The 11596-nt window shown below is 49.6% G+C and overlaps 1 protein-coding gene across 1 annotated transcript in view; it reads right to left on the minus strand.

Moving 5' to 3' along the window:
* Positions 1 to 11596, minus strand: part of SCN8A (sodium voltage-gated channel alpha subunit 8) — a 55275-nt gene that overhangs the window by 41534 nt on the left and 2145 nt on the right. Inside the window, 1 exon segment of the mRNA XM_048327666.1 lies at positions 4388 to 4717. Within this exon segment, the coding sequence (XP_048183623.1) occupies positions 4388 to 4663 (276 nt within the window). The 5' untranslated portion in view covers positions 4664 to 4717.

Consider the following 11596-nt stretch of genomic DNA (forward strand, 5'->3'; position numbering starts at 1 on the left):
AAGAATAGGCGCTTCAACATGGAACATTAAGAAACTGATCCCGATTTTTAAGTTTTAATGACCCCACAACCTGCCTGTGCAAGGAAATCCACTCTGCCTCTGGGCCAGAAATGATTCTCCACCCTTCCCCCACCATGAGTGGGCTGCAGTTATTCAGGGGATGGGAGCAGAGATTCCCTCACCTCCCAGGCCACGGACCAGGAACTTGGCGTTCCCTGATCCCAGCCCTGCGTGCCTGGATCCACAGCACGAACAGCCAACAGCTCCAGCACACTCTGCCTTCCCTCCAGCACCTGGAGAGGACTGGGGACAACGCCTGCCAGGGAATCCAATCTCCTTTCTTCACTCTTTTCCTTTCACACTCACTTTTCCTGCTCCTTTGAAGCCAACTGGGGAGATGGAGTAGAAGAAAAAACACCATTAAGCACTCAAGACCTGGAAAAGGCAATGAGACTCTAGAAATAAGAATAAAAAGCTGATTCTTGAGAGGGTTCCGACTCTTTCCTCTGTTTTGGTGACTTCACTGAAATGCAAGCCCGTGAATGGTGTCGTGACCTTGCAGAGTCACCACCTCTCCCTGCAGACATCACAGGCGAAGGCTCCCGAGGCACATTCCAGAGCCAGACGTGCCTCCCGCAGCTGGTCCCTCACATCCCTGTGATTTTCCTGGGCCAAGGTGACATTCTGGACCCAGAGGGCCCATTTCCAAACCTGGCATGTGACTGACAAAGCTGCAAGTCACTCCCTTGGCACAAAGGCTCTGGAGAGATCCTCAGGTGCTCCTCTGGCAGCCATAGGTGACCTCGGACTGCCCACCCCAGCCTCAGATCTCACAGCTGTATGGACAGTCCTCCCTTTTCCACTGAAATCCATCCACCACTGAGCTCTACAGTCTCAGCTCATAGAATATCCAGGGACCTTCTGCTGCCTCCTAAGTGGAGCCTTGGCAGAAGCAGGAGCACCTTCACCTCATTCTGCAGCAAGGATGAGACTCCCAGCGAGGGAAATGGAAGGTGCCTGAGGAAAACGGCCACAGCCCAGCCAACATCGTGTTCAGTGGGAAAGAACAGGGTGAGGAGCTGCTTAGTAGGAGGGATGGGCTGGGCCACAGATGGATCAGAAGGAAAGAGAGGTGTAGAAGATGGAAAATCATTAAAAAATGGAAATCCTGACAAGGCTGTAGGAATGGAAGAGGAGGACGGTCCTGATGTCTTGCTTAAGGAACACTGAAGGAGATAAGGCCATGAGGCTGCTCTGCTCCCCTTGCTGGGGCTGCTCACACAGGGAGTTTTCCCAAATTTTGTTTGCACATGTGAACAAGGAATGCCTTATGGATACTTTAATTGAAATGTTTTGGGTTTCCGTAATAAAAATTGGGAAGTATTGCTCCTACCTTGTGCTTCAGGCTAGGAACTGGAAGGCCACTACAAGCTGTAAAAGAAGGAATCATGAAAAAATTCTTTCTGGTCCTTACACGGAGACAAAAAGGAGCTAAAGCGGCTCCCAAACCTGCTACCTGTGAGCAAAGGGAGTCCAGATTCTCCTGAGTCATGACTTACCCCTCACTTCAAGACCCTGAGGGGTTAGAATGTGTCCAGAGCTGGGAACCTGGAGCACGAGGAGTGACTGAGGGAGCTGGGGGGGCTCAGCCTGGAGAAAAGGAGGCTCCGGGGGGACCTTCTCCATCTCCACAACACCCTGCTCCCAGGGAACAGGGACAGGATCAGAGGAAACGGCCTCAAGCTGTGCCAGGGGAGGGTCAGGTGGGACACTGGGAGGAATTTCTCCTTGGAAAGGGTGGTCAGGCATTGGCAGGGGCTGCCCAGGGAGGTTTGGAGTCGCCATCCCTGGAGGTGTCACTCCGTGCTGGACTGGACGTGGCACTCAGGGCTCTGGGTTGGTGACAAGGTGGGGACCAGTTACAGGCTGAACTTGATCCTGGAGGTCTTTTCCAACCTCAAGGATTCTGGGATTCTGGAATTCTGTGACTCCCACTTTGCAAAATGAAACTGAGCAGACAAAAGAGCAGCACCTTGGACAAAACCATTGCTGGGCTACAGACCCAGGACTTATGACTCCCTTTGCCATGGTTCTGCTTCCAGGTCACACTGTTTCTCCTTTAAATATCAGTTTACAGGTGCTGGGAGGTTCAGCTGCTCTGTTAAAATGCAGTTTCAGTTTCCTTAGACAAACCAAGATCACCGTGTCCTCTTGCAGGGAAAAGCAACCAGCTGATTCGTCCCTGTGCACGCTGCAACAGCAAAGACCTGTGATGCAAAGCCTTCTGGAGAGGGGAAAAAAAAATCTTGGAAAACTTCCCATGATTCAAGCAGATTCGCAATTCCTGATGATTCAGAGAAAGGCCTTTTTTAATGGCTTTAAAAAAAAATTCTTTGTGGAAAGTCACTGAGTGTTGGAAGCAGCAAGGAGCTCCTAAGGCATTGCCACACTGAGATGGACACAGCAGGAAGAGAGCAGTGAATGCAGCGTCTGTGGAAGAGCCAGGCCCTGCTGGAGCACGTACGAGGTCAGCAGGGCTGGGTGGGTTTGCCTCCCATCTCCAGAACCTTCCCTCCATCTGGGCCCGCCGAGCAGGCAGGGACTCCACAAGGAACGCACGGCGCTTCCAGAGATGTGACAGATGCCTTCAGAGAGGGGAATGCAGCTTATTTTTTCCTCTAAAAAGGAAAGGTTTATTAATAGCGTTGTGTTGGGAGGCAAATATGGAGATGGCTGAAGCAGGAGGGATAACGGGGTTCCCTCTGCCTCCTGTTTGTGGTGGAATGCTGAGAACCACGGAGCTCTGCCCAGTGCTCCAGTGCACGGCCCACTGGCCCTTCAGCAGCGCTCACCTACTTTAGCCAGGAAAAGCACTGGCCAGCCCAATTCTCCCCCAGACACCACCCCTTCAACTACACGGACACAAAGAGGCTTCAAAACTCTCCCAACGGGATCGCAGTGACATTTCCTAACACCTCTGTGGAGGGTGCAAGGGGTCAAGAGACCTTGGGTGTTCTCTTGTGAGGGTGGGCAGGCCCTGGCACAGGGTGCCCAGAGCAGCTGCAGATGCCCCTGGATCCCTGGAAGTGTCCAAAGCCAGGCTGGACATTGGGGCTGGGAGCGACCTGGGACAGTGGAAGGTGTCCAGGCCCATGGCAGGGGTGGCACTGGATGATCTTTAAAGTCCCTCCCAACCCAAACCATCCCATAATTCCATGACCTGCTCTCTCCAAAATCAGATTGGTTTAATAAAGAGAAAATATTTGTTTAATAAATAACAAGTACTCCTGAGGATCACTGAGCTGCCTTCTCCCCACAGCAGCTCCTGGTAAGGCATCCCCTGAAGGACCACATCAGCTGGGCACCACGATGCAACACACACAGATCCCCAAATTTCACAGCCCTGTTCTGAGCCAGTACCTGCCTCAGCACCCCTGGCACAAGAAACAACCATTAACCAGTGTAAACGCAGCAGAGAAGGGCCAGTGACACACATCATTCCCCAAATTCAGCTGATTCCGTGTGAGTGACGCTCTGCCAGTCACAGAGTCACTTCTGAGCACGGCACAAACGTCTGCCCCAATAAAAACTCATCAACCACTGGTCACCCGTGGCACGGATTTCACACGCAGCCAATTCTGCCTGAGTTCTGAACAGCCACATCCCAGCTCCTGTCACCCACACAGCTCAATCTGCAGCTCCCCCAGTGGCACAGCTGAGCCTCAGTTGAGATGGTGACTGGCTCAGCTGGCTCAGCCAAACTTGTATCAAAGAAAGCAATGAAATTAAACAGTAAAGAACCTCAGTTTTAGCCTTCTAAACAAATCAGTGACCATGCTCCTCGTTCCATCACCAGTGGATCCCTCCCCTCCATCCCCAGCACAGTTTGCCAACTCCCCGCTCCCCTCACAACACCATTTCTTCAAACACCTCAGCACCCACAAATGCCTCCTGCCACATCACCTTAGCTCCAGACAAATAAAAATTAAGATGACAGCGAGTTAATGAATCTCCTTTTTTGCCGTGATTCTGTGTCCCAGTGTTTCACAGCCATCAACTTCAGGCTGAATTCCATGGAAGTGATGAACTACACACTGAAATCCTCACTGTTACCCCTCAATTAAATTCTTCTTATTGCCCTGATGGTTAAAATTGGCACATTAGCACAACTTGGACTATTTTTAGTTTCCAGAGCTTGTTCTCCTAACTCCATCCTTAAAGACTGATCATACCATCTCTATTAAACCTCACAGAAAAATACATAAGAAAGCAAACCAACCAAACCAGCCCATCCAAGACTCTCTTTGTCTTCTGTTTTTAAACCATACCCAAACCTGAAATTTCCCAAGAAAAAGGCGCTTTAGCAACTCCTTTCTTGCAGACTCACTTTCTGGGTCATATAATAAGGGTCAAAGTCCTCCAGTGGCACAGCAACCAGCCCTTTAGGGATGTCCCCGTAGATGAAAGGCAAATTCTTCCCCGCCTCAAGGTCACTGTTTGGTTTTGGTTTGCTGTCTTCATCGTCATCCCGGTGGCTGCTGTCCTGCTTCGAGCGCTGCTTCTTCTTCAGCTCCGCGATGTGTTTCTCGATGTTGGCCAGAGACTCCGGAGTGAAGGGCTTAAAACTCTCGGGGCCTGGTGGTGCGAGCAGCCGCGCTGCCATCTTTTCATCCTGCAGCAGCTTCTTTAGCGATGTTGCACCCCGGGCAGGTCAGCTCTGCGGGGAGCAAGCACAGGCACAACGTCAGAAACACACGGACGGAGCACTGCAGAGCCACAGGTAACCCTGCTCTCCAAAGCCCCACGGAGCGAGGAACAGAGCTGCTGGCTCGTTCCCAAAACAAACTCCAGGCATGTGCACGCCAAGGCTGGACACAGCTGAACCCACCTGTCACTGCCCCAGGTGCCACTTCAATGAGTTCTACGGCACGGGCAGGAAGCAGTTCGTTGGATCTCCCCCAGCCCCAGCGGTGGCCACCCCGACTTGGGCCCTCCTGAACACAAACTACTCTATAAAAAACATCCTGAAAAGCAACTTCATCCTCAAAGCCGCTGTTTTCCTGCAAAAACAGTTTGACCAGTCACCGCTCTCAGCCAAACCGATTTTTAGACAAAATTCCAAGCCAGCCCAAGTTGGACCAGGTGTTCAGCCTGGTCCAGACAGGCCTGGGTACCAGCACATTCCTCACTCTGCTGACAAGGTGTTCAGCAAAGCATTCCCTGGTAAACACACAGGAGTAACTCAGGGCTGGGTTTATGACAGCACCAGCACCAACGTGAGCTGAGTATGCTGAGCATTCCCAAAAAATGCTCCTTGGTGCCCTATCAGGTGTTCCTGCAGCTACGAGAAGTTCTATTAATGACTCCAGCACTGAACAAGTGTCCGAGGAGAATTCTGAATGCTCTTTTGGTAGGACCAAGCCCTCACTAGGCTTGCCTGCCTCTCCTGCTCCGGAGCATATCACAGCTCTGCGACGGGAAGTCAGATCTCACCCTTTCATTTTACAGATACAGAATTATATAAAGAAATTCCTCCCTGGGAGGGTGGGGAAGCCCTGGCACAGGCTACCCAGAGAAGCTGGGGCTGCCCCTGGATCCCTGGAATTTTCCAAGGCCAGGTTGGACACTGGGGCTTGGAGCGACCTGGGACAGGGGAAGGTGTCCCTGCCCACAGCAGGGGGTGGAACTGGACAATCTTTAAGGTCCCTCCCAACCCAAACCCTTCCATGATTCTATCAATTATCAGGGTTTCTATTCATTTGAGGCCATAAAAATGAAATAATTAAAAAATACCTCCATCAAGCACAACAGCAATTTCTGAAAGTTAAACTTCTCTGATATTTGGGTTAGACACAGGGTTTTGTTTGCATCACATACAACATAAATGACAAAAGAAAAGGGAAGGGTGCAGGGCACAGGTGAGGACAAGCTCCCAGAGCCTCCAGCCTCCAAGGAGCCCAGACCCCGGGCAGGGTTTGCCCCATCCCTCCATGGAGCCCCTTGCGCTCCTCCACCCACTCCCATGACAAGCAGAGCTGTGAGGAAGTTCGTTCCCCCGAACGCAGCCGCCCACAAACGCTCTGCAGCTCTGCTCCTCGTGCCAGCTCTCGCTCCAGAACCAGCAGCAGCAATACGATGCATTTCTGAGCTGCTGGTACCTCGTCAGGCTGTTCTCACTCCGGGAGGAGGCCAAGGGAGGAGAGGGATGACAGAAACCCTGCACTGATGCAACAGCACTGCAGTGCTGCAGGCTGGAAGAGAACCCAGCCCTGACACGGTGCTCGGGGAGGGACCCAAAATCCAAGAGGAAAGGCATAAAAACCATGAGGATACGGCACAAAAGGAATCCCAAAGCCACTTGGGATAAGGTCCCTCAAGCAAGGAGGAGGATAACCAGTAAGGTTAGATCTTTTAAGGCAACACAAACACAGCACCCAAATAAATATTAAAGATCTGGAATCTCTGAAAAGAATGACTTTCAGATTCCTTGGAAACTATGACATAGAGCCAAATTGTTAAAATTCAGCTGTCTCAGCACGAGGTCAGGCACCCACAGCCTGCCCAGGCCATGAGGATTGTGCTGTATTCACGTGGGAGGAGTTCAGGGAAGCCGGAGCCATCACCGGAACGGAGAACCACAACTCTCTGGAGTGCAGTGGGCTGCAGGAACAAACACCGAGTAAGAACCGAGTCCTTGGTACGAATACCTGGAGATGCCAGCCTTCAACACAGCATTTCCAGAGCTGGAACACGCAGTGCAAAGTATTCTGAGGGATCTCAGGTTATCCCTGGCAACTGCTGTGACACAACCTTTTACACCCTCCGATCCACACATAAATCTGAAGCTGGGCTTAAATGCTGTTTCCAGCTCAGGTTTTATTTGGAGAGCCAAAAAAACCTGGAGTAAAGATCTCCCTCCTTATGTAATTCCAGAGTGCAGCAGGGCTGGGATTCTCTTCCTATAAACCTGACTGGGTATTTCTAGAGTAATAATAGTAAAGACTCCAAAAAGATGGCGAAAAGGGGAGAGAAGAGCCAGTATCTTGGTCACATTATCTCTGAGACATCACCAAATGGCCTGCTGATATTAAGGAAAATTAATTTATTCTATTCTTGCAGCATTTGCATGCATTTAATTACCAAATTTCTCACATACTGTGAAACTATAGAGCAGCATTGGGGATGTGGTCTAATTGAATGGCACAGATAAATATGTAAGGCCTGAATTTAGAAACCAAAGTAGCTCAGGGACACAGCATAAAAAAGGGAAAAAATGAAGGCATGAAGGAATTTGTGCACAATTACACAACCCACAACTGGAGGCACCGACTCAGCTGATTGGCCATTTAAAGGAAAAAAACAAAACCAAACCCAACAAACCAACACCATTCCCCAAATCTGGTTCACAGCTGCACATGGCAGCAGTTTCTCCATGTTTGGGCATTCTGGAATTACATCCAGGGCTGTTTCTTGTGTACTAGCAACACATTAGAGTGACCTGAGGGTCTCAGTCCTTGGGGTGTTCTTGCCTGCCCTGACTTCACTTGTTTTCCCAATAAACTATCCCACATCGAGGTAATGGACAAAGTAAGTGGTGTGGCTCAACCTCACCTTCATCAAGGAAGACACTTTCACAGCTGGGCTGGCCTGGCACTGCCTGGGCTGCTCTGCCTGGCAAAGCTTCTGCAAACTAAAAACCTTGTAAATGTTATTTTCCAACCAGGAACGGTCCTGCTGGGATATGAGGAACTGATATGGATACATGCTAGGATTTATTTCGGCCCTTCCCACATCATGGTTTTCAACCTCCAACAAGAGGAACGTTCTGAAAATCGTGGCGCAGACTCGGTGTCCGGGTGAATTAGGGAAGAGGGTTATCCACGGAAAACCCCACTGGGAATAACACCACGCTGTGAGACCAGCACTGACAGAGACTCAGCATCCAGGAGAGCTGCAGAAGAGGGTGAGTGGCTTAGGGATCCATGAGTACCTGCGCTGGGAATGACACTGCACTGCTGCTCCCAGCCGCTGCCAGGGAGCCAGGAATTCGTCCTGGGAACTTGGATTTGGGTGCACACAACACACACATTGTTCAAATGCCAAAGATTTTCCACCAGAAACTGCTGCACTGAGGTGCCCAGTTGCTAAGACTCAAATATTTTTTCTAAATGTTCCCAGCAGTCCATTTACTGGTACATTATGAAATATTCCAATAAATTATTCAAGCTGATCGTCAAAATAAATTAAAAAACACTTTTGAGGCAATTTCCTTGCTTTAATACATTTCTTCCTGTATTAATTACCAAGACTCAGCCATTCACAGTGTGTCTTTGAGAGAGAGAGACCTTCTGTGTGAATTTTTACATAACCCACATGGACACACGTGGCTCTTGGTTCCAACGTGAGGGTTGAGGCAGGAAGGAAAACACGGCATAGATGAACAGCTCCCTGAAATCCTGCTGCAGGAGAGCCTAAAAAGCTTCAAGCAAACCCAAAATATCCATCCATGGGGAAGTCCACGGCTGGAAGTAACCTTCAGCCTCCAATTCCCCTCTGCAGTGAATCCTGTGTCTAGAACAGGCCAGTTTTACCCATGAGAAGGGGCAGCGATGTGAGCAGCGGCAGCGAAGGAGGGACCTTTCCTTCAGGAAAGCTCTCATGGCACATTTGATGCTATAAAGTGGAAGAAAAAGGAAGTATTTCCATTCCCAAGCAGCACTTATTGCTTGATGCTGGGTGTTTCCCCACCCTATGTAAAACCCTGTGGAAGTTCCCCGGGTGCTTGGCTCAAGGTGGACGTCAAGGGCAGACTTGGGACAGGGCAGGGAAGTGCTCATGGTCTTGAAATGGCCATGGAAGACCTGAACTTGGACAGACATACCTCTAAAGGTAGAAAAATGAACAGAAATATACAGAGGAAAGAGAAAAGCAACCAACAGCAACAGAAAAATACTAGCATCATAGAAAGGTTGAATGGTTTGGGTTTGAAGGGACCTGAAGGCTGATTCTGTTCCACCCCCTGCCATGGGCAGGGACACCTTCCACCATCGCAGGTTGCTCCAAGCCCTGTCCAGCCTGGCCTTGAAGACTTGACCACACAGAAACATATCATTATTTAACAATACTTTAACAAAGACCAACTAAGACCGATTCCTGCAGGGTCCTCACTCCCTCCCAGTAGCTGTGTGGCTTCAGTAACATCCCTCAGCAAGTTACAAGAATCAGAACTAGTTAATCCCAGTTAATTAATTAATCCCCAGTTCTGTATTCTGTCATTACTCAAAGCTGACTCGTGTTTATCTCCAAACTCACACAGAAGTTGGAGGTTCACAAACTAAAGAACCTGAAGTGCTTCAACTTCCTCCTTTCACATTCAAACTTGTGAACAAAGAACTGTTCAAAATAGCTTTTGTGCAAGAGTTCAGCCACTAACCCAAATTTAACTCCTCGTTCTGTTCATTCAGCCCATCCACGACCCATCAAACAGAAGTCAGGGAATGGTTATTTTACACCATAATTTTGGGGGAATTAATTGCTTGTGGAGCACTCAGATGGTTTGGGTACAAAAGGGACAAATACGAAAGGGGGGAGAATAAATAACCCCCTTCTAATGCTCTGTTAAAACATGGTTCTTGGAATTTCTGCCATGTGCTGGAACACAACCCAGGTTTCCTTATGGAGCGACACTGTTTTCTTCCCTCCTAAACACCCCGAGTATCTGCTCAGCCAAACATCTCCCTCTGCTAATGTCAGTTATTCCTGGTTGTCTTGACATCACCGTCCTGCAACTGATTTCACTCAAGAGACAAGAAAAAAGTTCATCTCCCACTGGAAACACCACTGCAATGGCCACATTTGTCATTCAACCTCATGTTTCCAGAGCATTTTCCCACCTGGGTGACAGATCTCACACTGAGGAGCAGTTGAGGGGGCTCAGCCTGGAGAAAGGGGGACTCAGGGGGGACTTTCTCACTCTCCACAACTCACTGCTCCCTTCTCCAGCAATGAAGGGCTCATTTCCACAACTTTAAGACCACCTGTATAGTTATTCCTGTAACTTTAATACCACCACCTGGACAGTTCAGCAGGTGTCACACAGTACTCAACAAACATTCCTCCCCAAATCAGCTCTCAGCAGACTTCATTATAAACTCCTCTCACTTTCCTGCTGGGGCAGAAGTACAAGAAGCATGGCATGGGACTTTCAGAGGGTAGCAAGATCTTTGAATTTTGAAATGGCTCTGTTCAGGAAGGAGCAAAGACACAGCTTTGATAGAGCCCAGGCTCCACGAGCTGCTCTTCCTCCTCAAACTCTCCCATCTGCTGGAGTGCTCCATTAGGCAGGAATAACAGTTCCAGGACAAGGCTGAGGGAAGGGAAGGCAGAAGCGGCTCTAACTTTGGAACAGCACTTCAAGACAGAATCACTGAGGCTGGAAAAGCCCTCCAAGTTCATCGAGTCCAACATGTGACCGATCCCCACTTTGCCACCCAGACCAGAGCACTGAGTGCCATGTCCAGCCATTCTCTGGACACCTCCAGGGATAGGGACTCCACCAGTCTCTGGACAGCCCCTTCCAAGGCCTGGCCACTCTTTCTGTGAAGAAATCCCTCCTGAAAAGGAGACAGTTTTGCCTAAGACAGAAGAACATGTGAAGTGTTAAAAGCCAGACTGGAACCTGAGCTAATGTCAGGGAGGTTTTGTAATACTCCTGCAGCAGGAAGCCACTTCTTCCCTACTTGTATTCTCCACCTCTGCACAGAAATGGGATAATGAGGCACAAAGGGGACAGTCCAAGCACTTAGTCATTCCTGAACCCCACCAGATTGCGGCCAGCGGTCCCACAATGACCAGCTCTCCACCCCACCATCACCAATGTCAGACATCGCACGCGTTTCCTCTCTGTGGCTCCTGAAATTATTCCCCCTGTGCTTGTTCCCAACTCGTTTCATTGTTTTACTGCTCCTGCTCTAACCCAGCCCATTGCTCTGAACTCAACAATAAATTATTGATCCCAGTGTGTCTGTCGATGTCAATGGAGTTGCAGCCGCTTCGGGGGAAGGCGATCGATAGCGAAGGGCTACCATGTGACGGCAGGAGCCCACGGAGCCGCACGGCCTCGGGGCCAGCACCACTCAGCCATTGAAAAACAGCAACTCTCCATCGAGATGGAAACCCATACCAGGTCATTTTAATGAAAAACACACTCAGGCAGCCCCACCACCAAGCACAGACACGGCAACAAACAGGAGGAAGATGATAGCGTGATTTGTGTTTTGAAGCTCCTTCATTTCCACTCAATGCTGACTTTGTTTCTGCTTTATTTAACAGAATGAAGGCACGGCCATGCTCCATTTCCTGAGGCACGTGATTGCTCGCCCTCCTGCCTATTAGAAACCTCCTCCCACCAAAGAGCCACAGGATTACACTTGTTCCACTGAGCAGTACAGTATCTATACCATGATCTACATCTAAGCCATACATCCAAGCTTATATAACTGATTAAATTATCTGCGATGGGTCCAAGTCCTCCACCCTGGATGAACAACACTGCAGAAGCACCCAAATGTGTTAAAATGATCAAGCAGCCCTTCGG

The sequence above is a fragment of the Corvus hawaiiensis genome, chromosome 24 (genome assembly GCF_020740725.1).
Source record: "Corvus hawaiiensis isolate bCorHaw1 chromosome 24, bCorHaw1.pri.cur, whole genome shotgun sequence".
NCBI lineage: Eukaryota > Metazoa > Chordata > Aves > Passeriformes > Corvidae > Corvus > Corvus hawaiiensis.